Below are 27701 nucleotides of genomic sequence, written 5' to 3' on the forward strand. Positions count from 1 at the left end.
GGTCAAAGGTAGCAGGCAGCCACACATGTTAAACAAAACTCCTTTCAACTCACAGTCTAATTCTAGGGATCCCCTATGCTTCCTACTTGTGCCTGCTTTTGGTCCTTGCTTGGGGAAATGTCTCGGGGGGGGGAAGGGGCGCTCTTCCCTTTTCTTAGAAGCTGGGGAAAGGCTCCATCCTCTCAGGAGGCCAAGGTGCAAAGGGTGCTTCTGGAGATTACAGCTGACACCCACTTCTCACATTTGAGGTTCATGAGAAGAGATCTCAACAGACCTAAGAGCAGCAGAGGGCAAGAGAGACAGGGGATCAAATGTACCATCCCGTTAACTCATGCTAACAAACACATTGGTGAGAAGAGATGCACTGCCCTGGCAAGAATGTTTCTTTGTGGGACGGCCAAGCTTTTAGCAACTACATTAAGATGAATTCTATTTTCATTACTGATACCATATTACTGATACCATATTATTCAAAAGAAACCCTTATGAGTTCCTTGTTATAACATTGTCCTGTCTTAATAGGTCTTTAGGGCAAACTCCTTGGTATGCATCTATACTGTGCTGCATTGCCTTTCACACTACTATTCCACACAACCAAGTCACCCAACAATGAATCATAAACTCCTGCTTTCTTATGGGGGTCAGCCAGAAAAAACAGATGAGAAACAGGGAATCTAATGGGGGAGCCATGTAATCTTCATTTGAGACTCAAACATTTTTCTAAGAACCAGATGCTGCATGAAGGCAGAGCTTCACTACAGCCTTTACTCGTTTCACACTTGGTGCGGGCCAAGCAACTTCAGCATGCCTGGGTATGTGCTTCCTAGAGTCTCTTCCCTTCCCTCCCTCCTTCAGAGGGGACTGCCTGTGGGTCTTGCGAGGGTCTGACCCTGCAGGGGTGAAATGAGGGTACAATGCAGGAAGGCATGCTGCCTCCTCCTCGGGAAAGCTGAGTCCCAGAGCATGCTGGGGTATTTAAAGACCTCGATGCCTGCAAGTTCCACACAGCACATACAACATGAAGCAGCTCTCTGGCCTTGACCCAAGGGAGGCCCAGTCCAGTGCTGGTCACTGATGCTTATGACCACAGCACCACCTTCCAGGCCGGCAGCCCTGGGGAGCTGCGCGGTTGGGCATGAAATCCATGTCCCCCCTGCCCCTCTCTGCGTGAATGCACGCACATCAGGGCAAGGCTTAAACACCTTTAGTTGACTTGTCGTACTCTCAGACCGCTCTGGGCAGGCTTTTAGCCCTCAGGCGCTGCCTCCCCCCTGGACGGAACGGTTAACGCGGCCTGAAGAGCTCCTGCCAGCTCCCCATGTTCCCTCCGGTGCCTCCCGGGAGCTATAAATACAGCAGGCACATGCTCTGACACCGCGCTCCCCAGCAGGTACCAGATAACTTTAATTTGCCCTTTAAACGTCCCGGGCCGCGCGTCCCTCGCGGCCGCCGCCCGGGGGAACATGGCGGGGCGGGCCCGGCGGGCCGCAGCCAATGCCCGCCGCCCGGGGGGCGCCTCCTCCTATCGCGAGAGGCCGCGGGCTATAAGCGGGGCGGCGCGGGGCGCAGGGCCATTTGTCCGGCGGGCTGGGGAAGTGCTCGCTCGTTGCCTCTCTCCGGGCGGGGCTGTCGGACCGGCTCACGGCATGGGTGACCAAGCGCTCAGCTTCCTCAAGGACTTTCTGGCCGGCGGGATCGCCGCCGCCGTCTCCAAGACGGCTGTCGCCCCCATCGAGAGAGTGAAGTTGCTGCTGCAGGTGAGGGGGAGACGGGGGGCGGCGGTGCTGCGCCACAGGTGGTGCCGGCGCGGCGGGCGCTACGCGGCGTGACTAAATATGGGAAGGAGCTCGGCCGGCTCCGGTTACGCGGGAGCTGCCCGGGACATTCAGCACCGCCTCGGGGTGGCGGGAGCAGGGCCGACCCCGTCGGTGCCCTTGAATGTGTGGGGTCACCCCTGCGGTGCCCCTCTCTCACCGTCCCGTCCTCCTCCTTCTCCTCCCTGCAGGTCCAGCATGCCAGCAAACAGATCACGGCCGATAAGCAGTACAAGGGCATCGTGGACTGCATAGTCCGCATCCCCAAGGAGCAGGGCATTCTCTCCTTCTGGAGAGGCAACTTGGCCAATGTCATCCGGTACTTCCCCACCCAGGCCCTTAACTTCGCCTTCAAGGACAAGTACAAGCAGATCTTCCTGGGCGGAGTGGACAGGCACAAGCAGTTCTGGCGCTACTTCGCAGGGAACCTTGCGTCCGGGGGTGCCGCGGGAGCCACCTCCCTCTGCTTCGTCTACCCGCTGGATTTCGCCAGGACCCGGCTGGCGGCTGATGTGGGCAAAGGAGCCGCTGAGAGGGAGTTCTCTGGCCTGGGCGACTGCCTTGTCAAGATCTTTAAGTCTGATGGCTTGAGGGGCCTGTACCAAGGATTTAGTGTGTCTGTCCAGGGCATCATCATCTACAGAGCAGCCTATTTTGGCGTATACGACACGGCCAAGGGTAAGAAGTGCATGGAGGAATGACTGCAAGGGAAGATCCATTCAGGAAAGGCACTCGCAGTGCACTGGGCAGTACAAGGACAAGCAAGGTTTGGCTCAGCACCGGCTGAGTGCAGTGCTAGAATGTGCACAGGTGTTTCTGACATGCACTCCTGCCTCCCTCTACTTGCTGCTCTGAGATGCCTTGGGTTTGGATTGACTCCGGGGTTGGTGGGTGATTATTCCTTCCACAGCCAACTTTCCCACAGCCCTTTCCCTCTGTACTGATTCCATTCATTTGTTCTTGATGACAGGTATGTTGCCTGATCCAAAGAATGTGCATATCATAGTGAGCTGGATGATTGCCCAGAGTGTCACTGCAGTGGCAGGGCTGGTTTCTTATCCTTTTGATACTGTGCGACGTAGGATGATGATGCAGTCTGGCCGAAAGGGAGGTAAGAATAAGTGCTCCTGTGGTGTTCTGGCTGCAGAAAGTTTCTCTTCATCAAGATAAAACGGGAGATATTGGTTTTTTGGTGTGGGTGGTTTTTTTTTTTTTTTTTTGTCTTATGGAAAATTAATAACCTTCTCATTGGAGCCCTTAAAAATCCAGTGGGGAACACATTGGTGGTTATTTCTATCATGTTGATCTAAAAGACTGAGAAATTACTTGATTTCCTGTGGAGAAATAATTTTCCTTAATTGATACTAAATTTTAAATCCTCTGCTGTACTTTGCTTATTCCTTGTTGTTTTTAAGGTACAAAAATTGAAACATACTTGCTGTATAACTTCAAGCCTTCTAACCTTTATGTTTGTTTCCACAGCTGATATTATGTATAAGGGCACAATTGATTGCTGGAGGAAGATAGCTAAAGATGAAGGATCCAAAGCATTCTTCAAAGGTGCCTGGTCGAATGTGTTGAGAGGCATGGGCGGAGCTTTTGTATTAGTACTTTACGATGAAATCAAGAAGTATGTCTAAAACTTAATATCATAATGCAGTAGTTCAATTGTTCTCAATCAACTTTTTTAAAAATATGAACTTGTGATGTAGTGGACAACAAAATATTTCCTAGGGAAACAGAATAAAATTTGAGTAACATATCTGGCAGAGATAAGGATGCATTAATTTAGAAATTGTCCACAACATCACAGTTACATTTTGTATGAGAATCCCTCCACCATTTGTATTGGAACCTGTGTATATATTATATTTCAAATTGCAGGTAATAGATTTTGTCTGGAGACAATATTTAAGTGGTCTATACCTAGTTTAAAATCTAATATTGTGAACTGTTAATAGATTGTCATAAATATTTATTATACTAAGTGATGTCTCTAGCTACCCAACACTGTGATGACATAACATGAATTAAAATCATGTTTCCTTTTAAAGCTCTATTTTTTAATATAAGTGAAAAGTATGTCTGAAATTATAACCATACTAAAGCACCAGGCTGAGTTCCTAACTGCAGCCTCTTCCCTGACAAATTATACAGTAATATGCTTGAAGCCATAATCTGATTTTTCAAATATATTTTGTAGAATATGGAAATACAGTGTTTCAAAAATTCCTTGTATTGTCACAAAGGAAAAAGTTGTCTGCTCTGATGTTCAATTGAACTAAAACTGAAATAAATTAATATATTAATGAACTTTTTCCTGTTGTTTTCAGTACACTGAACACATTACAAGCATGTCCTCCAAGGTGATGTGCTAATCAGGACACTGTTAGTGGCTGTCTCTTGAAAGTTTTTTCAGCAGAGCTTTAGGTAGGTGAAGTGGTTATTGATAATTCTACAAATGCAAAACCAAGTGCATTCAGTTTAAGGGTATTGCAGCCAGCTATCTTAGAGATAGGCTTCCACATAGTCTTAGCTGCTTGTATAATTTGTTAATATTACCCTTAACGTTGAAGCACGTCCTCAGTGAATAAAGAAGTCATTATTGCTTATTTTACTTGAAATAGTATTCTAGAACTGAATACTCAAGTTATTAAAATAACTACACTTTCAACCATTATGAACACATTGCACTATTATTTACCAGTGAGATCAGTCCATGCTTAATACACTTTTTGAACTTCAGATGCTGCAGGGTTGTGAATGCATGGAAGGAACAGGCTGGCTGATTAGGCAAAGGAGGGAAAGTGAGTTGTGGCCATTTCAGTTGTTCAGTTAGACTACATATAGACAGGCATTTGGTCTGTACCCACCTAGGAAAAAAAATGTAGAATCAGAGCATAGTTTGGGTTGGAAGAGACTTTAGAGTCCATCTAGATCCAACCCCTGTGCCATGGGCAGGGACACTGTCTGCTAGACCCAGTTCCTAGCCTGGGACACTTCAGGGCTGGGGTGTCCACAACTTACCTGGGCAAAAGGATAAGACTAAGCAAGTAATCAAATAAACTTTTATTTCACCTTCATCTTTTACTACTTCATATGTATGGCTTCCAGTTATCCTTTTCCTATATTTGAAGCATTTGTCTGATGCAGGTAGTCCTAGCTCACTGTCACTTGGCATGATATGCTCTGTTTGTCTGCCACAGATTCAGACCAGCAGCTCTTTTTTCTTCCTGAAGGCAGGTACCAGCCACTAACCAGTGTATGGAAGCAACATCTATCCACTTGAAGAACAGAAGCTTTTGGGAAATATTGGTCCAAAAAATGACAGGCTCTTTTTAAATTAACCAAATATAGATTTTTTTTTTTTTTTTTTTGTCCCAGGACAAAAACTTGGCCTCATTGTTACATCTCCCTTTTTCATGGTTGCTCTCTTAAATACTTGCTTTTCTAGATACCAGGTCTGTCTTCTTTTCCATAGTAAATAACCAGCATTGCAATCTATCAAACTGTTAAGTTTATGAAGAAAATATTTTTACTGGTTTTCAAAGTGCTTTAGTTTTCCTTAAAAACTCTGCCAGTTTCTGCTCCTTCTCTTCTTTTTCTTCTTCCTCTGCACATTCCTAAAGGTTCCTTATGAGAAGCTTGCTAACACAATCCAACTATCCATTTCTAATCTAGCTCACTGATAAGGCTGCAAGTGGCATTTGCATGTGCTAGAGAAGATATAAGTTGGCTACAAAGAGACAGACTGTAATAGGCAGAGGTATAAAACCTTGGGGAAAATGTACATATGAATGAATAAGGTAATTAAGAGGAAGCAAAGAAACTTCAAGTAAGTGTAAATGAAAGAAGTTACATTTCAGAGAAGAAAGTAGAGGGACTAAAGACTATTAAAAAGGAGGGTGAGTGGTATCAATGCAGGAAAATGCCACTGGGCTAAGAGAAAGTACATGAAATAAAGCATACAGAAAACACAGGGAAATGGCTCATTTCTGCTTAAATGCCAATGCACACAGTATGGGAGATTCCAGGCAGTGCTCTCCATAAAGATACCTGTGGTCAGAATTCAAAACTGTCTATGAATTAACCATTCTTCTGAAAGCAGCTCGGCCCTGAGTCTGTGTCACTCAGTGTAACACTTGCTGAATATGTAACCTAAAATGCAGCAATCAGTTCTGAAAGGTTGGAAATTAGAAGGCTTTACAGACGGTCTATAGTTGCTACTTGAACTCCCATTGTCACTGTCAATTAATACTATTTCTTCTGTACCTTTGCAAGAATTGGTCACAGGTAAACTAAAGCCAGTGACAAAACCATTATTCCCTTACATCTAACATTTGAACAACAGAAAACCTGCATTTTTTCTATGTACCAAGCTATTCAACCTTCTTTGCACCTTAATACTAATTATAAAAATCTGAAAGAAGCCACTGCAATGACAATTCATGTTAAATATTTTATTTCTTATGATTTACAAGTGACATACAAAATTGACACTCTTTCATACCAAAGTTAAATAAGATGAAGCAATTAAAAGTTGTGAACTTCTTCACAGAAAAAAACCTATCATATGAACATTCAGAAATACTTAAACTGTTATTTTGATATTCACATTCAAGGACAAAAATCTTTAAATAGAGAATAATTTTAATTAGCACAATAGAAAATAAATACAGCAGCACTATACAAAGAAATCATTAACAGTTCCTAACCATGAATAACAATCGCAATACAAATCTGTTTGCCACAATGCTGCTTAAAGTTAAAAGTTCCAAGTTTTGTCAAACAGCTAAATTTGATCGGCATGTCACCAAGTGAAGAAGCTCTGCCAAACTATCACAAGGACCGAGTAAAAAGTGTGTTACAATGCAGAATACCTGAAAGCCTAAGCCCTCATGCAAGCACTAGCAGAGAATAATACACTTTTCATGTCAAAGACCCAGCATTACCAAATACAGTTTTTTTCTTTATCCATAATACAGAGATTTCCTGTATCTCTCCTGGGAAGAAGCTAGGGAAGCAAGCAAAGTTTCAGCAATATCCACAGATAGTGGCGTCACAATTTATGCTCTTTATAAGGCTACAGGCCTACAAAACAAGCTCACTGAAAGTTTGCCTTTATGTATAGAAATAAACCACACCACCTACTATTGTGATTACCAATGCCATTAAATTTTACTCCTCTTGTAAATGGATGTTGATATTGGAGCTTATCTGACATTACTACAAATATTAGATATGAACATGACACTTAAAAACAGGTCAAGAAAAGTAACAAGACTTTGTTTTCTATTGTCTTTTTTTCCCCCTAAATCCTGGTTAGTAGTCACTCAAAATCAAACGTTCAAGATGTTTCCTGCACCTCAAGTTTACATCTCCCCCCTGAGAACAGACATCTGCAAAAATAGGGCCATGAAGTATTTCACTTGCTTAATATTATTCTCTAGTTTGAGAAGTAACTAGAACTTACTCTTGTTTATCCTGAATCTGAAACTGCTGTTTATTTCAGTCTTTACTGTTCAGATAATATCAGATGCTTCTTTCCTATGCAAAGATCCCAATACAACTTCCAAAATCCTTTTGATCTGGAAGAGACACAGCCTTGCATACAAAACACACTCCAGGTGCTAAACGTTTAACAGTGGCAAAACATCATCTTCTGCAGCCTCAGTATTCTAGCTCACCATGCAGGATACACAACCTGCTTTTCATCTCTTCACATTGCTGTTAAAGATTCTTTCAGTCACAAGAACATGACCCACAAAATTCAGAAGGCTTTCATAAAGCCAGGATGTAAAGCAAGGTCAAACCAGGAATTAAGCCTATGTTTATAAGTTTAATGCATTATTTTAAAGTCCTATTAATATTTTAAAAATTTTATTTACATCTTGCACCTGTAGCGCAGCAATTCTTTCCTTCCATGGTATGGATACAAATTCCACTTATGATCTGAGACTAAAATAATAGTTAAATTTCTATTTAACTTGTCCATTTAAATACTGCCTTCTCTTTCTTAAGTTCTTCCTGTCATGAAAAACAGTGACAGAAGTTTTTTATACCATTTTAAAACCATTTTATAAACAGTAACTCTAAATGCAATGCATTTCAATCACTGAACAATGCAGAAAATATTTTTGCACACAGAATTTACAAAAGCACTAAAAATAGAAGTTTTAGTATCATCTCAGTATGCAAGGCAAAGAACACACTTATAACCAAGCAGCACGAACATTAGTGGGTTTAGGTCTCTGTAATGCCCCACTGGCTGAATCAGGCATGGGCTTTTCGTTCCTCTGGTTCAGTGTACTTTGTACAGTGGATGGTCTTGAAGGTCCTCCTGTTAACACACAAACATACAAAGGGAGAATGCTTATGCTTAGCACAACAGAAAACTTCATGCTGTGTTAGCACTGCAACACTCATTACCATAGCTCTCAACAAAACCCCAAAACAAATCACAGTAAATTGAATACAACCCCAAAATAGTGGATTATGAGTTGTTCATAAATGATCAGGAAAAAAAATTCAAGCTTGTGGTTCTTTACCCTGACACATATGGCTCTATAGAGACACATTGTCTATGTCCAAATCTCTCACACAGAATTTCTGAGAAAAACAAGGCTATTATCAGTAGATCCGAATTTTCTGAATGAGAATTTGAACATTCATTGGTGTTATTTTGGGGTTTTTGGTAAGGTTTGTTTTTCCCCCTTTCTTCTTTCAATAAACGGTACTGGCAAAATGAGAAACACTTTATTACAGGGATTTTTTCTTCTTGGAAAAGATGATTGACAGGATAATTTATTGAAAATTTAGGATGGCAACAAAACAATGCATATAGTAATCACTTTTGGTGTGATTGGAAAAATTATTTTGATGACTTTCGTTTGATAAACGATCAACCTAGAGATGAAGAGAAAAGAACATATTTGCTATTCTTAACAGTAAGTGCTTCACCATTCTAAATTGTAAAAAGATAAATATATGCAAAGAAATGCAATAATCTGCAACTTCAAAGTACTTACTTGGAGGACTAAGCTGGCTGAAAGGAGATCTACTCCTTCTTACAGAAGATGAAGAACTCAGGTAGCTCATCTGGCGGTGATAGTCCCTCAGTTGTTCAGAACGCCTCAGACCAGCTGTTGGTTTCACCGCTTCCAATCTTTTCAGGAACGCCTTAATATTGAAGAAAAATGTCATCAAGAAAGACAAAGAATAAACAAGATGCTGCAAAACAAGCAGTCATAAATTTATTTTTATTTGAACTGCAAAAAACCCAGAAATTTTGAGCAGTGCACAACAGGAACTCCTCCACTGGTCATATGGTCATATATTCAGTTCTTTTCTCAATGTTATTGACACAAATTGTAACTATCCCTTGCACATTATCAGTTCTGCGCTGAGTACATGTTTAGTACCTCACAGTTCTCTGTACTTTATGGGGATTTGAAACAATACATCTATTTGGTGACTATCACCAAAGCTCGTGAAGAATTGGGTTCCACTATTCTAATCCTACCTTTGGTTAGTCCTCCCTTCTAAATTTCCAGAAGAATGAGACGTTTGGGGTTTTTTTTTTAATCTTTGCTTTGCAAACAGACCATTTTATATTGCCCTATATGAAGCCCAGAGAGGATTACTGACCCCAATTCTGCGAAACTAACTTCAAAAGGAAAGCACGAACATCTACAAGAGTTCATTTTATCCATAATCTAATTTTAAGAGATTCTCTTTGAAATTATTGATAAAGACATGATTTCCTCTTGTTGAAATTAGCCCTGGAAATCATGTGGCAAGTTGTATATTGAAATAACTACTTACACAGTATTCTTAAAATACAGTTTCCTAATCTGCATAATTATTTCTACTTGAAACAGAATTTACTGGTTTAAGACATTTCAATAATCTAAAAAAAGAACCTGGTAGGAGGACAAATTGGGAAATACCCAGCTACATGCAATTTCCAATTAACAACTTCACATTTTTAATATATTTCACCTTTAGTGGTTGCCTCGCATAGATCTATATATTTCCTCTACTAACTAATTTCAATTCATTTGATGGCTTACAAACATTAGGCAATGACACAACCATTGCTGGTCTGGGTTCTGACATGCATCCTTATCAACAAGAGACAATGCAAACTGTGCTTACAATAAGTCTCCAAAGCACTAAAGATAACTCTCTTAATAAGATACATTGTCTAGATGCATACTTGTATGGTGGAAGTCAGAAGGTGTATCACCATTAAACTGTGCACCCAATCTGTACTGGTTTGTTTTTTTTTTTTTGGTTGGTTTTTTTTTTTTTTAGTAAGAATAAAAAAATTTACAAGAAGTGACTTAGGAAACACAGTATTCACAGGATGTCAGTTGCCATTGTCTAACTGTAACAGGAATCTCCAAGCTCTTAGTAGTTTATGCATGAGCACTGAAAAGCTGCACAGAGTGCACAAGAGAGAAAGGACAAGTGACTTTGGCTCAGACACAACATGTCACAAGCGCTTGCATCAAGAGCCAGCCAGTTCATCGTCAAGCAGGAATACCTAAGTAAGCAAAAGTCAACGGAAGGACTTCAGCTAGAAATAGCTCTTCACTAAAGCCAGTTACAGAACATGAAATGGTAGACTTGTCCCTAAATGTTATATCCAACATTTTTCTCACAACTTCATCCACATCTCCTCATGCAACTATGTATGTTTAGACTTGCAGAAATCACTTATTTTACCTTCAGTATTAAAAATGGAAGCTCTCAGTACATTGTCCCATCACAAATAGATCAGGTAAATTGTAGAAGTGACTTTCCTATGACAGACAAGCATGTTTCAAATCTGCACTCAATTGTAACAGCCTCACAGAATTTGCATACTTTAACACTGCAGTAATTTCAAGCTTGATTCTGAACATACTGGCTTTTTATACATACATACATACATACATACATATATGACCACTTCATTCTAGTGTAAATAGAATTGTCTGCTTTTGCTTTTATGCCTGTATTTTGAAAAGTATCAAGTCCCCACTGATGAAAAAAAAAAGCTACAGAAGAAGCAGATATAGATTCTGTGGTGCAGCAGTGTCTGAAGGAAAGCTTTGCTAGAGAATGTGAAAAAAAGCTCCTGTGGTTCCCTTGCCCTCTGCTGTGGATTGTCCCAAGGGCATGTAAACTTCCATGCTATATTCAGAAGTGAAATTTGTTCAGAGAATTTTGTTTGGAGAACAGCCTGCTGCATACAGAAATGAACGCATTGACACAGTGAAACGGCAGTCCTGACCGACTAAATCTGTAACCCAGAACTAATCTGACTCTTATGTTTTTATTACCAACCCTACATACTTGAGGTCCTTAACTGAGGAACTACCTGGTACAATAGTATAAACATCTTGAGAAAATGCTGTTTTTCAGTCATATGTAGAAATCTACTAATTCTTTATGTTCTCTTTTTGAGAAATGGACTGAAGACAGCTGACACTTTCCTTGTTCTTCCAAAGCACCAAATCTCTGGAGCCTTAATCCTGCATCACTGAAGTAAATAGAAATTTCATTACTGATCTCAACAATCAAAGAATCAGATCACAGAACATAACTCAGGTGTTTAGAACCAAATATATGTTCCCAGTCAAATTTTAAGGAATAAAAAAAATTAGTAATAGACACTAATGGCAGGAATGTTATTAGTTGCTCTAAGTTGCATTGTAGGTCCTCAGAGCTCTTGATTCAAGCTCAAAATATATATATAGTATCACATCATTGAAGACCTCTCATCCTGGCAAAATACTTCCCTGGCTTATATTTTACCCATCTTCTTTTACTTTAATACTGAATTTACAGTAAAAGTAGAATATTAAAAAAAGAAAAGTCACAGAAGGTGTTCCTGCATTATTACCTTCTAGGAATGGGATAATCCTTTATAAATCTAGGCATCTGGACATAGATTAGTATCTATAAAGATACTAAAATACATATTGTCAATGACAGAAGGAAATGTCAGAAATGCCAACAACTTGAGAACAAAGAAACCCAACACAATTAAAAAAACTGCTGCCATACAATGGGCGAAAAGAAAATCTGCTAATTCAATTTTGAATACATCAGGAGAACAATGAAGGTAAATCTGAAGTGCTCTGTCAGAAAAAGGAAAAAAAAAGCTACTGAAAATGTAGCACTCTTAAACTGAGTTCAGAGAGAAGGTTAAAAATTTTACTTTTTCTTGGTTTACTTTGCTTTTTAAAAGCATGAAGGCTTCAGTTTCACCTCCTGTGAATCCTAACCAGCTGACTAGTGTGCCTTGACAGCTGTTCAAATTTATTTATATTACACCTCCTCTAATGTCACTGATGCTAGAGTAATGTCACTGTCCCTTTGCAAAGTCTGGGGGGAGGGGGAAACAGATAACTGCATTCAAGGACACCTTTCTGTTCTTATCAATACAAGTATTTGTGATTTTCTTTAATTTCCAGTTGCATTAACTAGCTCTAACCTGACAAACTCTAACCATCAGAAAACTCTTAAAGGTCTTCAATTTACAGAAAAGTCTTCTTAACTGAACAGCTATCAAGTTTATGTGTGGCTGACAACACCACAAGGAAAGTAGGCTAAGTGTACAGAAAAAAATATACCACAAAATTAAGCAGTTTGCAAAGCATTCAAAACTTTCCTTGAACATGCCAAGTAGTCAGTCTTTATTATAATTACCATAACAATGCTACTGTAATCTCAAGTCTGGGTCAGGAATTTGAAGACCATAAAAATCTGACCACAAAGAGCCCATAGCCTAAATACTATCATCACAGAATCCCACTGTATTCGTACTGTACTGTAGTGTATTTTAGCCATGTACATCTGTGTGCCAATCCCACATCCTGACAGCTTCCCATTGACAAGGCTGTGGAAACCTTTTTTGGGCACTGCATTTTGTAGTCTCAGGAACTACCAACATTTTGTCTTTAGGCTTGGCATACACCACCTTTGAATTCAGAAAGTGAAAGTATCGTATAAAACTCTGTGTGCTTGGGTTTCTGAGGAGCCATCAATGCAACATGAGTACTTCTGAGTTCCTAAGACCACAAAGGAAACTACATTCTCTTTCACAACTGCATTCTCTACAGCTTTCTCCTTGTCTTGGGGTGACTTTATGATGTTGTATCCCATATTGCTGTTCTATGCCCAGAAATTAATTTTTTGCCTTTTCTGTGCCTTTAAACTGAGCCTGAGAGGGGGGAGAGGAAAAAAGTCCAGAGAACTTTCAAAGCAGTGTTTCAAGGACACACAGATATACACAGAGACACCTCTTGCTTCTAACAGCAGTGGCGGGAGCAGGAGGAAGCACCTGGCTTGTTTTTTTCCAGCCAGCTTTCAGCCAGTTTTTCCATCTCCTTTTCCTCTGGAGAGTTGAAGTTTGTTTTCCTGGGACTCCGACTTTTCCCTTCTCTGCTGGATGGTTTCAACATCAGAATACATTGGGAGGACTTTCCACTGAGGCCTTGGCCCTGGAGGTGGGCCCACCACCCTGTCCCAGCTCCAAGGATGGGGAGAGAGATCTGCGGAAGGACTCTGAAATTTTCCCAGGTTTCTCTCAGCAGATCAAGGGGTTTTATTATTTAGCATTATTATCCTTTTCCTGTGTGTTGTTAAATAAATAGTTTTTATCTCTTTCACTTTCCTTCGAAGAAAATTTATTTTTTCCCAAACCTGGTGGGGGAGGGATGGTTGTAACCTGTCTTCTCTCAGAGGATATATTTCCAAATTTGTCCAAACCAGCACACTCCTCCAGACTGAGATCAGTGAGACTGAACAGACTTGGTATTCTTTCTATAACCATGTAAGTGTGCAGCATCCAAGGCCTGGTGATGCTCTCTAACTCTAGGGCTAGTCCTTGGGGACAGGACAAAGGGAATGCAGAGAAAAAGCAGCATGGAATACTTTTAGGGAGGAAAGGACAATGTGCTCAGGTGCAACCCTGATGAACCAGTGGTGCTCCTTCTACTTCTTTCCATGCTTAGAAGTTATTTTCCTTGTTGCAGCACGACACAGTTGACAGGACAGGAACGGTGCAGCACAGGATTGAAAGTATTCTTTGTACATGGTGTCAGCCAGGTAAGGGGATGGCCAAAACAACTTTCCCTCCCTTGGCCTTTACTCCCCACCCAACTATGACAGCACATCTGCACCATTAAATCAAATGGAGACAAATGAATACACATTCATTTATGGCAGTATAATAAATGCATTTCTAAAGGAGATTTAGGATTTCCAGCAGGACAAAGCCAGCTCCAACTGCAAGAGAAGGGAAAGTCTCCCTGAAGAATCCTTTTGCTGGGATAGGCCACTGACTGCAGCAAGTGATGGCCAGAAGCAATAATGAATCTGCAGCACAGAGGACTCAGGAAACCAAGTAAGTGAAAAGAGAAAGCCCTTGCAGAGAAACACAGTAAGTGGTATTTTTTTTTTTTTTAAATTTGTGTGGAAGGGTCACTATACTGGAACTGGGATCAGAGTTGGATCTATTTGGCCTTGGGGTACATTTTGTGGGAATAAGAGGTGAGGGAATGAAGAACATGGAGTCTTATGTGCAGTGAGCCATAACAGCATGAGGTAGGAAGAATGTGCAGGGATGCATGGAAAGACCAAATATTCACGAAAAAGGAACACCCTTATCCCTCCTGAGCTAAGGTTTGAGAACTGCCCCTACCAGAGCTGCTGAGATCTTCCAGTGTGAACTCAAAAAGTCACTGTTCACTAGAAATTTGACTGAACACAGCAGGTTAGCTCACTGAGGTCATCCAACTCCTAAATCATAGTCACAATTAGTGAAAATGATGAAAAAAACCACCAGAAAACAACACAGAGATATGAATTACTTCTAAGTAATTCTAAGTTCTGATGAAATGACTGAAGAATGATGTGATGGCTGCAAATCTGTATTTCAAGGACCCCAAACACTTACCTGTATATGCCGGTACAGATTTTTGCATTACACAATAAACCATTAAAAGTTCCAACGGCATACAGCCTATGGAATTCAGTATCTTATTTACACTGCCAAAAATGATTACTGTATCAATAGAGATAGACACATATATGCAGACATGGGAACAAAGTAACACATCAGTCACACTTAAGCTCCTTTCCACTGAAGAAGAGGGATTAAAATTATGTTCCAGCACTAAAGTAGAATGTTTTCTGAATCAACAGCATCCTCTATTGGCAAGAGACACACTCTGATCTTGCTAGCTCTGAAAAGCAACCAAAAGTAGGTTCCATTTATGAAAGCACAGTCAAAAGCAGCAAGTACAAAATTCTGGCATTAATTTTAGCAGTCATCTGTTCTGCTAATTGTGCTTTTTCCATAAATTGCTAATCAGTACTTTAAAACTACTGTTCTTCAGAGCAATGCATCTTTTTATTCTGTCATTGCTCTTCCTAACAGAATCTGTGGGAATGACATGTATTTCCTGTACCTCCTTGCACCCTTTCACAAAGCTAGGGAGCACCAAACCACTTAAGATTCCTCTCTAATTTCCTAAAATTTTACTTACTTTCCTGCATCATCTCTGATGCTAAATGCCTGCAAGAGAAATCAAAGTTTCTGATAACAGTAAGTACAGGCATTACTCCAAGAATGTTCTGGTGTAACAGGTGAACATCTTCCCTAGACAAGTTCTTAACCTCAGGACAAGAAATTATAAAAGCTGTGCCAACACCAGCAAAAAAAAAAAAAAAAAATCTCTGCATCAAAATTCTTTAACTCCCCGCAGAGACTACAGTTGTAGATTTCTATTCTTGAATTGTTCACAAAACTCTGCGTCCTTCTCCAACAAGCATTTCACAAAGGTGTATCAAATACCATATTCTGTATGCAGTACCCTCAGGCCTTGTATAAAAAAGACTTCCAAGAAGTAAAAGAAGAAAGATGATAAGAAAGTTCCATGGAATTCCACCAATTCTGCCTCTTCAAATTTATGAAGGTGAGGAAAGCTGCTGACCAGAAGAAAACAGGTTCATAAAGCGCATACTTTTATCAATATAAAGCAAAAATCATCATCAATGAGCAGGGTAGGGCTGCTCTTCCATTTACAGTCTCAGAGAAAAGTATGTCACACCTGTAATCTCAAAAGGTAGTGCTACAAAAATCAAAGTTGAAACTGTGATGCTCTAGGTATACATACACTTCAAACAGAATAAAAATGCAAACAAAATTGCTAAAAAATGATAGCAAAGTTAAACAAAACGGAAGAGTTGCACTGATGAATCACTGATCAAAAATACATCATCCTGAGTTTGGAAAAAAGAATAAACCAAATGCTTTCATAGTCTAAACTAGCACGATGTCCTAACATAAACTCTCACACCAAACATGTCCACCCACATTGCTGACGACAACTAAACTATAAATGAGTAAGTAAATGAACAATACTATCTCTTGGACTACATGCAGCCACCATTAATCTCTAACATGTACTAAAGCAGCAATATGTGAAATGACTCTATGGGTTTAGGTCTGCTGCATTTTTGATCCAAAAGTTGCAAAGGCAAGACAGTCTCACTGCAATATATCATAAGAGAACAGGGTTGTGGCTTTGAGTAAACAGAAATCCATTTTAAAACATCCTATACATTCATTTACTGCAATCATCAGTTGTTATGCAGTACAGCATATTACTGTTACATCCTAAGTCACTGTGGCACAGCACCTCCTCCCCCTTGCCTAAGAATATATTCTTATTAACAAGGTTCATGTGGTAGAGCAAGACCTGTTTTCAACATCTGAAATAAACACCACCAACACCCTCCTACCAACCTAAACACACCAAAGCCTAAAAACATTTCTTCCCCAGCCAATGACAAGTATAGCATATCTATACAAAATCTTGTGCTTAATTCTTTCAGACTGTAAAGTATAATGTGAACTGCAGTCTAGTGGAGCCAGGGAGAAAGTTTCCTAATTTGAAAAGTTTTAACAATCCAAATGTCTGAAAGCTGCAAGAATGCAAACCTAACAGACTTTTCCAAACAGGGCAATCAGACTTTCTCCATGTTGAATCTGTACCTCTTTCTATGTGTATAGAAAAGGAAATTGCAACCTTTATACTTACACAGAAGGTAAAAAGTAATAAATTACTTCCAGTACACATTTTCCAATTATTTGAACTATAATTTTATCTCTTTTTCAAACACACTGATAAATACATAGGAGATACGAAAATGTCATTACATTATGTATTACAATTCAATTACTAAAAGTATCTTATTCAAACCAGTGCTACTTCTATTATTTGAGAACTCTGCCAATATCCCTACAAATGAGTCTGAATTTTTGTTTTCCAATAAAGTAAGCTACTGTAATTGCCATTACACTGTGGCAATCAGAGCACTACAAATATTCAACGAGAGATAGCTATGAGGCAAAACCCAAAACTGACTTTAACTTTGTATCCTCTGTATTTCAAATATAATGGGTTTGATGCTATCATATTGATTGTTTTATTTTATGCAAGCCTGTTTTTGAGAGACCAGTAGTCATGATGCATGAAGCAGAATGAACAGTCAGACTGCTATCCAGTGTTTTGAGTGTGTTAACAGCAAGGGTTGTTCCTCTTAAATTAAACAATACCAAAGTAAAGCAAATGCATATAAACTAAAACCTATTTCCATATGAAAAAAAAAAGCATCATTACTCCCACCACCCTCCCAAAAAACCAAGAAACTCACCCAATATGAACAATTATGTCAACACCATAGTAATGGAAATTCATTGAAGACTTACTGCAGTAAAGGTTCATGTGCTGCCTCATCAACTTTCCAAGTATTTAGCAACAGCTCATCTGACAAGAGATAGTCCTTCTCAATTTGCTGATCCACATCCAAACTCAAAACTTACCAGGTTTTCTCTTTCAATTCTTTGCTGCTCTTTTTGCCTGTTGAGGGCAGTGTGGTACAACCTAGGCTGTGGTACAGATGCCTTCTTCATCGTGCTACTTCTCCTTGGCCTTGCAGACTGTTTGGACAGTTCTTTTAGCAATCTTTGGTTTTCCCGATCAATCTGTCTTACTTCTTCATTTGTGAAAGAGTAATTTTTCCTTATTACTTTGGATGGATGATCGATGGTTAGTTTTTGTTCTTTTTTATCCAACTGTAAGAAAGCTTTAAAACAGCAAGAAGTGCAATAAGCAGATTGGAAAACACAGCTTCAGGAACCCAGGACTAAACATAAATTAGAACCAAGAACTAAACCATTACTAGTATTAGATGTTTGCACATAGAAAAAGATTTAAACTTTGCTCCCACGTTAATCTAAAGTACCAGTCTCAGCTGAGAGGCAGAATAGAAACAACGTTTCACACGGAAAACTGACTCTGCGGAAGCCTGACTCAGAGACACAAAGTGCACTTCCTGAAGTGATTTTGTTGATACTTAACTCCTAAAGCAATCCTACATCATGTTGCTGCAGAAAATGCAAAGGGAATGATGAAAATTTAATTTAATGGATGGAGAGAAATGAGTGAGCACATATAACAGAAATTACTGGGGCATGGAAATTTAAAACAGTAAGCAAACAACAATCAAATCGTGATATAAGGTTTCAAGACAAAGAATGCACACTTAAAAATACACAGCAACTTAACATGCACAATTGCAAGATAACTGGAAACTTCACTCTTAGCCAGAGCCAGCTATATTTATTACAGTTCCACTGGAGCTTTGCTGTTGATTCATTTCTAAGCCTCCACTTTCTAAAGCTCTGCAGCAGGTCTTCTGGCAACTACTTTAAAAGTTTTGCTGTCATGGTGTTACCCCATCAAACCATTGCATTATCTATGGTACAGGAATGGCAGTACCAGGTCAGATTAAACCCATTTTTGGAGCTGAGACACAGACAAAAAAACCTTACTCATGCCATTCCCCACACTCCTCTAATAATCACAGTGCCTTCAGAAGACACCCCTCACTCTTATCCCTGAAGTCCCACACAAGCAAAACAAGCATCCAAAGCAGAAAGAAAAAAAAACAAACCCCAGGCATGCAGTAATATTTCCTCAGCAAACACTTCCACATTAGCAATCTGTTTGCAAGAGATGTCTGAGGCAGCCTGGCAGCCTAACAGTGAAAAAAACCTCAAAGAATGAAGAGCATTTTCTTACTTCAAAACAAAATGAAATCTTTATTGCAGTATCTCAACTGAGTTTATTTCAGAATTGATGCAAGTAAATATTGCTACTGTCTTTGAGAAATTTAAGAACAGTATTCAAAATGCAAAACCCAAACACTTCATGAATTTCAACATCCATCTGAAAATGAGTAAACTTGCACTATCAGCATGCTAGCCAATATAGGCAAGAACTACCCCATGGTAGCTCTGTGAGGTCACCCACATTAGCAAATTCTGCTTTCATTTATCAAGAGAAGATGCAAATCACCTTAAAACCAAGACACAATGCAAAGTAGCACAGATCAAGTGTGCCAAACAACAGATTAATACAATATAAATGTCTTGAAAAACACCTCTACAGTTTAGTAAGTTATTCTCAAGGTAAAACTAGTACAGTCATCAATACCATTGGAGGAGACAAACCTGGAATGAGACTCATCTGGATAAGCCTACAAGGAACAAAAAGAAATGCAAAGAAAATAACTAAAGACAGAGAATTCACATGCCAACATCAAGCTGCAGCATACATCTCAGTAGAAAATATTTCAAAATGTCTTTATGGGAACAAGCAAAAGCAGCACTGCAGAACACAGCTAGAAGAAAGTAAATTGAACAACTATCTGAAGATGATATCATGTTACATAATTGATAGTTGTATTATTACGGAGCTATGAAAGATAATTTTACCTTTTGCCTTATATCCATAGCGTCTCATGGGTTAAAGTGGACTGCACATCATATGCAAAAGTGGAAGTCAGATTGTGACAAAGAACAGTCATTGAACTGAAGTCTTGACCTAGCCTTGTGGCATCAATGCTATTGGTGATGAAGTCTATTACAAGAGACATTTAAATTTCTGAATGACTGTCAGTGCAAATTCCCAACAATTCTTTTGCTTCTGTGGAAGGTGTCAACCAGTCAAAATCAATTTAAAGCAATAGCATTCTAGATAAAGACTTTTTCAATCAGAAATACAGGTTTCATGCTTTCACTGGTCAATGACTTTTAATTCACTATAAGACAGCAGGCTATACTTTGGAAGAGACTGTATACACTTTTGATGTAACTATGAACTACAGCCAGTAAAGATATTAAAAATGCTTCAAGGTAATTACTTCCTACCTATTTTCTGACTTGCTCGCTTTTCTGGTGAACTGCTTTTAGGTGTGATGAAAAAATAAAACCAGAGCAATGACGTGGAACAAAGGCCTTTCCCTTTCACCCCAAAGCTGGTCAGTAAATGCTACTAGAAACAAGGATTCACGGAACCCTGAAGCAATTGCTACACACAGGGCTCAACAAGCACTGCGTTCCTTTGTCACTCAGGTCTCCTGGGGATAGTGGTATGTAACTTCTGCAGCATTAAACATCCCCTATTTTACCAGAAGCTCTCAGGCAATTAGGGTAAATACATATCTATGTACATATCCATGCACTGCTCTTACTGGATACTACTACTTATATATGCAAGGGCAAAATTTTACTAACTTTACTCTCATCTTCCAGCTTCTTCAGTCACATCCCCGCTCAACACACAGACTTTTTTCATTCATCTCTTCTTTCTTCTTTTCCTTAGCCTCTTGTCTTTTTTCTTTGAATATGTATCACTTCTACAGTGCCTCATCCACACCTTTTATCAAGCTCACCACAAAGATAGCCCTTCCCCCTTGTGCCAGGCAAAAGGAGACTCCAGCCCACTTTCTTCAGTATGTTGTTCATTCTTAACCTCATCATTATTTATTTATTCTTAATGTAGAAACTGACTTTACTAGTCCCAACAGCTTTCTGGCAACTTTTGAGGTTGAGAGCTTGCTAACAGTCATAATATTGAATTTATCACAACTCAAGAGAAATATATTAATACAGTGAAAGAATTAAGAACACCACAAAGGTTCTGTTGTGAAGTTACTCAGTGAAGCCTTAGCGGAGAACTGCCAAAACCCAGTAAGTAATCTATTGACAGATGGCTGAGTTACAGAAGACTCATTAATATTGCACCAGAAGTTCAGATCTAATGCAACACATGGAGTAGCAAGTGTTTTTACAAGGGGATGGAATGAAAATATCAATCCAAAACTCTCTAGTTCCTCAAATGATCTTTTTATTATTAGCCTTCTATATGACCCAAGAACCACATTTGAAATTTCACAACTAGCTCTTTGCTGCAATACACCAAAGCATTGGATCAGGTAACACAGTAAAAGTACATGGTTTGCTGTTCTTCAAGCTGCTAAATTACTGGAGTTGTGTTTTACTTAGTTAAGATCTATGTTAAGGAAGAATTTAAGCTGCAAACACCACAACAAAGCAAACCATAACTTAATGGACTCTATCCATAGATAATCTTTTTTAAAACACATAAATGCAACACTGATTTCCATAGGAACTGTGTAACAAGAGAGTCTAAAGTTTTGTAGGAAAAAGAGACAACAGAATGCATACTGCATCATTTTACTGAAAGAGCATCACTGATATTACAGCATGATTGTTCCCAACAAAACAAGCAGAAGAAATCACCACTCCTTAAATGATGCTCAAATAAAACACAGAAGCAATCTAGAAAGCAGTGGGGAAAAACTTCTTCAGGTCTTCCTGAAGCAGAGGTGACATTCTTTCCTTGGTTCAGAAAGACACTTCTGACCCCTGACTTTAAATCAGCAGTAACAGTTACCACTGCTTCCAGTTACCTGGCTGAAAATCTGTCCAACCTGCCTCTGCAAAGCACCATTTATACAGCACCATATTCCTATTCTCCACATACTTGCTATGACAGAAAATCCACAGGTAATCCACAGCAGGAATGTATGTCCAATATGCACTGAATGGATGCCACCACTCACTGGCAACATGCTTTCATGGCAAAGACAGCACATGTCTAAGTGAGGTCCGCACATGCCCACAAAACCAGGGAAAATTCACCATCAATAAGCAAAACCAAAGTAAGATTCCAAATGCTATTAAATACTGGTAGTACAGTTCATGTTATATAACTCAGGTGTTTGAGTTTCATACCTATTTCAGTGATTTATTCAACAATGCATCCACACTACCCTTTAATCACAAAGCCTAAGCATCTGAGTGGTGTACATGACTATTTTTGCAGTGGCCATGACAACATGAGATAACACTACAGGTTATGGTTTAAGGTGCTAAAAGTTTGTAAGTCTTAGAACAATGAAATATGATTTATCTATCATGTTCATACTCTATCAGTGGGTAATAAGTAATTTAACTAAACCCCTAGTTACTTCCATTGTCAGTCAGACCATAAATATAATTTGGGGGAGATGATAAATAAGGAGCAGCATTTGCGTAACGACTTGCACAGTGCGCAGTCTAGTTGTCATTTACTGGTAAGTAGGAAAAGAAAATTCCCTGGTATTCACAGGATTTCTATGAAAGCTGGTTTCCATGGAGAGATACCTGACCTTTTTTTTAAGCCATAAACAAGCTGTTTATTGCTTTTAATTTCTAAGCATTGAAATAACCTTGCAGAATGAGAAAGGCCAAACCTTATATAAAATACAATTTATAATTAGCACGTCAAATGCACTAGGAGAGGACAATACAGCTGTCCTAATGGCATTAAGGCTAAAATTAAAATCATGCATGTTTCAGTGTATCTTCTGCAATCCCAATATAAGTTGCTTACACTTGACTGATACTTTGTTTTATACTGCTACACTACCACATGCATATCACACTTGAAAAACACAAAAGGATTAAATAAACCACAGTTCTTCATCAATATATAGTAGTTTAAGAGTGAAACTATTTCCCTGTGGTATCCCTAAACAAATACTTCCTAGAACATCCATTATTGCAGGCCACAGAGCTCTTTAAAAGTGATTTTGGAGAATTCATGATTTGGTGGGTTTAGGAGAAGGAGAATGTCCTCTTCAGGTAAAAATTTTCCCTATTTAAACATGCTGCTAGTTATCTCTTGATATCATTAGAAAGACAACAGGTATCTTACAGGCACTGGACTTCTTTTCCCCATAGTAACACATTAGCTCATAGATGTTGGGAAAGTCTGGATTCTCCATAATTTCAAAGATTTTCAGTATGTTTTCAAACTCTAAATATAAGAATAAGATAGTAATTGCTTTTCTACCTCAACATAGGTTTCTAGACCTGTGAAAACCAAGCATGTGAATACACATACACATTGAAAATTAGTTCAAACTCTGAACATACACACTAAATGGAATTCTGCAGGAAAGCTATATATGCTTAATTCAACTGTACAGTTTGGGTATGTATATACTGTAAAGTCTACTTTAACTTTAGATACTGCTTAGCTGCTTTTCTACAAATACACTAGTTCAGCACGAATGAGCACACGGATAACATATCCCTAAAGAGAACAAAGTTTCAGTTATCAAAAACTTGTTCTATTTCCTGAGTGACAAATTATATGAGAAAAAAAAAGTTGAAGTGATTGCTACATGTTCAGTTGAAGCTGCTATTTAATTTTCTACAATAGATTTTATTCAGAAACACAGAGCTTTTACTTTCATAATAATGATATTTATATTACAGCGCTTTTCACAGAGGGAGCTCTGACTATTTTAAAAATCTAAGGCATAGAAGAGCCTTATCAGCACAGAGGTCAGTGAGCGCTTCAAGGATAGAACTGGTCTTCAGTCTGTGGCCAATTGCCCTACTTACCCCATCACACCACCTCCTCAAGTTAATAATAGCTAACACCATGGATTTACAGACTAATTCTCACAGACACTTCTGTAAAATAAGCAGGTATCAACCCCATTTTACAGAGAAGAAAACAAAATACTAAATTCTTTAGCACTGTATACACCTTGTGCTATCCCATTGTATTGATACCAAACAATTGGATAAAGAGATATAGAGAAATTTTAGCAGAAAACTCTGTTCTGAACTACTAGGAAGCAAGAGATTTGTCTAAAGACAGAGAGCAAGTCTGTAGCATAATGAATGGGTTGAGACGGATGAGTGCTTAGTCACACTCATATACTTAACCCATCTCTTTATCTGCATAATAATCGTGACATAGGATCAAGGAAAATTAGCATCAGAAGACTTTCCAATTTATTTTATTCCCAGTTTTCTAACATGGTGATTTATGAAATTACCTTCAAAAACAATCTTTTACAATCTATTTCTTTGCATTGCCATACTTAATTCTCTTTTTGTGTTCAGATAACTCAAGAGTACAGCAGAGGAAATAACTGACATTTTTTATTATTATCGGTTTAGAATATTGCTTTCAGTTATTAATTTTCTGAACTATCTTTAAGGTTTATAGCAAAGTGCAAACATCATCGAATCACAAAATAATTACATACAAAGATCTATATAACATCATGAAACAACTGAAAAATTGTATCTCTACCTGAAAATTTATAATCACACCTGCTATCAGCCATACCTATCTAAAAACAATCAAAGTGCTATATACAGCAGGGAGACTATAAGATTTCCAACTAGAATTATGCTATTTGCAACATTTTGGTTTACTAAGAAATGCATAATGGAAAATTTGGCTTTTATCAAGAACAAGCATAGCTTTAGGAGTTGTAAAGGCATGATAAATTTTTGTCCACATACAGTTTTTTAAATGCTTACAAATGAACAGTTTTCAATATGAACACAAATAGGTGAAGGACATATAAAGGAAAAATTTTTTCAGTTACTTTTAAATTTAACTGCAACAGTTTCTAAATGCTTTAAATTAATTCTGCTTTAAGATACACAAACCACCTTGCTGCCTAATAACCAGACTCTTGTGCTAGTCCAAATTTTTTTCTTTGTTTTTGCAATTCTTTTTTTAATACAAGAGATTCCAGTCTTCCCAAATGTATGCACTGGTAATGTGAACAATCATACAAAATTAATTACTGTGTGCCCCGTAGAAACAACACAGTAACAGATCACATGGAAATTCTGCAAGTGTCTGGGGACCTTGGGAAGTTAAACTTGTATAACTGCTGTAAATGCTTAGGTCCAGCTATATTACAAGCATATTTGAAAAAAAACTTAAATAAAATGCTTCATCAGTATAAAGTACTGGGAGAATATTATACTTTAAAACCAAATCATGATTATTTAAGTATTTTTTTCATGCATTCTGGGCTTGCAGTACTCTCACTTGAAGCAATGTTTATGCCTACGCAGTTCTGATGAACATTTAATGGAGACTGGGGGGTGTGGGAAAATTATTTGCAACTTTTTCTCCCTAATGTGTACAAAAAAATTTGTAAGCCATAACTCAGAATAAGATTAGCTCCTATCTTCCCAGACTAGTTACTTTCCACCATTAATAATTCTGCCCTATTTAAACTTCAAAATGCCCAAACTAATTAAGCTGAGTTGTGCTTGCCGATTTAGAGAGGCACTTGGGAGTAATGTACACATTAATCAGGAACATTAGCTGCTAGACTATATGAATTCTACTTCTCATTACTTTATCTTTATTATTGTTATTTAAAATTGGTTTTCAGTTTTGAGAAAAAAGTTCCTCTCCCCAGCAGAGATTCATCTCTGAGAATACCTGCTCTCAGCTATAATACCCATTTGTTTTAGGGATGAGATGAATCCATTGGTAATCACTGGTTACTAAATAGCTTCTTGCTAACAGGGACCAAATAAAGACATAGGACATCATAATTTCAATTGCCTACCAACAACTCTTCTGACATCATGTTTTGACAACTGGTTGGAATTGTTTCTAGTATGAAAGAATGGCTGAAGCACAAGGACTGTCAGAGGTGAGAACCAGCACTACCTTTCTTGATGGCTACTGTTGTTTTTCTTAACCTCAAAGAATTTCCATACAAATAAAATCCTCATTTTTTAGTTATAGGCAAGTTAAACCATGTATACAATACATTTTAAATCCTTATTCACTAGAAACTCAGTCTGGCAAGGTGCAAAGTGAAGAAACACAATACATGCAGTTTTAGTCATACCAGGCTTACTTCAACACAGCAAACCTGGCTTGGAATGTACCAGACTTAAACTGCAAGAGGCTTTCCTCACCTGAGATCATCAGATTTCTTCAGTCAAGCCTTTTTTCTTCCACAGATTTTAGTGCCAAAAACTCTGGGCCATGAAAACAAATGCAAAAGCACCATGTAGACCTTAAAATATGCACGAGATCATCCAGGGCATTCTCACCCCATATAATGAAGGTTTGCAATGAATGCAGGGAAAGAGACTCCAAATTTTCTTAGGCTTCATTATTAGATTTTTTTTAAGTCCATTACCCAGAAGCAACCACTCAAGTTTTAGTAAAGATTATCTGCTATTTTTCTTTTTAAAATACCATTACTCAACCTATGGTATTTTAGAAGGCAGACACCTAGTTCAGAAAAGGATTTCAAATACTTCTGTTTAATTATCGAAAAGGTACTAGAAGTTTAAGTATATGAATACCATTTACCATGCAACAAAATTTTGGACTGTCTTTGTTTTGATAATCCAGCCCTTCTACAGAAAGGTTGATGCTTTAATTTAGATATTAAACTGTGCCATAGTCCAGTAAACCTTAAAATGCCTGTGCAGCTTTATTATTAAATTTGTTAATATATCAAATCTTTTTAGATTCACTCCATCTGTGTATTCATTCTCCTCTATTTGAACACAGTTGTTCTCAACAACATGCAGATGTTGTATTTTGTAAAAAGAAAATTTAAAAATCACCTTTCAGAAGCTGATTCAGGTCCATGGCATCATGCAAGACTTTTCGACTATATCTGCGATCAAACTCAGAATCTAATGAAAAAAATACAGATATAAGATTGAATTTCCCAGCCCCATAGGTTTTGCATATTTTGTGTTATACTTAAATTCTGAAAATTACCATATAATTCTTGGTTCACATTTTCCTGCCTCTTTACTTTTAGCTTCTTATCATTTGATGCTACAAATTCAAAAGACTGGATAGGACTGATGTCTGGAGTTGATAGAGGTGTCACGTCAGTCACTGTGTCTTCAGACTCCTCCAAGTCATCACCAAGCTTTGGTTTTCCTTCCGCTAATTTCATTGCTGACTTGAATTTTTGTTTTGGAGACAGAAGAGCATTTCTACAAGCATTCCTCTTTGGGGACAGATGAGGCGAATCTGATAAACAGCTATCAGAATCTGTATCAGAACAATCTGTATCTGAGCTTGAGGATGAGGAGGAGGATGAGGAAGAGGAGGAAGAAGAAGAGGAGGAGCTGATAGTATATTTTTTGCTAGCCTTTTTCATGTTGTTTGGTTGCTTAGCTGACTTTGGTCTAACCTTCTGTTTTTTGCCATCATCACTACTATCTTCTTCATCTGTATAGTAATCTTCTTCACCTTCTTTAACTATTTTAGGAATTCCAGCAGGAACATTCTCCTGTGTTCCTCTATTTGCCGCAGGTGCTGCTCCAGAGGTACTTGCATTCTCTGCAACTGAAGAAACTGTCAAAGATGAAGTATTTTCAACAGAATCTTTGCTGTTTTCTAGGGACTGATCCTTTTGCAAATCTATCTGCTTTTCTTCACTTTCTTCCTCACAACACTCTTCATCCTTTGAATGAGAAACCAAATCAGTGTCTGTAAGAGCTGCCTTTGTACTTTCTTTCTCTATATATTCACCATTTTCTTCAGCTTTCTTTTTCTCTTCCTCAAAGTCACTGTCAAAGAAGGCATGATCCACTTCACCATCTGATATGTCTTCAAAATGGTCCATAATGAAATATGAAGTGCCACCTACAAGCAT

General features: G+C 38.5%; 2 protein-coding genes across 2 annotated transcripts; one reads left to right on the forward strand and one right to left on the reverse strand.

Annotated features, from left to right (window-relative positions):
- The first annotated feature begins 1559 nt into the window (after positions 1-1559).
- SLC25A4 (solute carrier family 25 member 4) lies at positions 1560-4127 on the forward strand. Its single transcript, XM_082281879.1, has 4 exons — positions 1560-1757; positions 2006-2492; positions 2785-2925; positions 3297-4127. The coding sequence occupies exons 1-4, from the start codon at positions 1647-1649 to the stop codon at positions 3452-3454; spliced, it is 897 nt and encodes a 298-aa protein (XP_082138005.1). The 5' UTR covers positions 1560-1646; the 3' UTR covers positions 3455-4127.
- Positions 4128-4253: 126 nt separating this feature from the next.
- On the reverse strand, positions 4254-27701 carry CFAP97 (cilia and flagella associated protein 97; the record flags this gene model as incomplete). Its single annotated transcript, XM_082281880.1, has 5 exons — positions 4254-8154; positions 8843-8993; positions 17701-17963; positions 26653-26724; positions 26813-27701. 5 exons carry the CDS (start codon positions 27699-27701, stop codon positions 8027-8029), a joined length of 1503 nt encoding a protein of 500 aa, XP_082138006.1. The 3' UTR covers positions 4254-8026.

The sequence above is a fragment of the Coloeus monedula genome (genome assembly GCF_965178545.1).
Source record: "Coloeus monedula genome assembly, chromosome: 5".
In the NCBI taxonomy this organism is placed as follows: domain Eukaryota; kingdom Metazoa; phylum Chordata; class Aves; order Passeriformes; family Corvidae; genus Coloeus; species Coloeus monedula.

Excerpts from the sequence above, each read along its gene's own strand:
- SLC25A4 (XM_082281879.1), top strand. The coding sequence starts at position 1,647 with ATGGGTGACCAAGCGCTCAGCTTCCTCAAGGACTTTCTGGCCGGCGGG. Across the intron at positions 1,758-2,005 it reads GAGTGAAGTTGCTGCTGCAG|GTCCAGCATGCCAGCAAACA; the intron begins GTGAGGGGGAGA and ends TCCTCCCTGCAG. Across the intron at positions 2,493-2,784 it reads CGTATACGACACGGCCAAGG|GTATGTTGCCTGATCCAAAG; the intron begins GTAAGAAGTGCA and ends TCTTGATGACAG.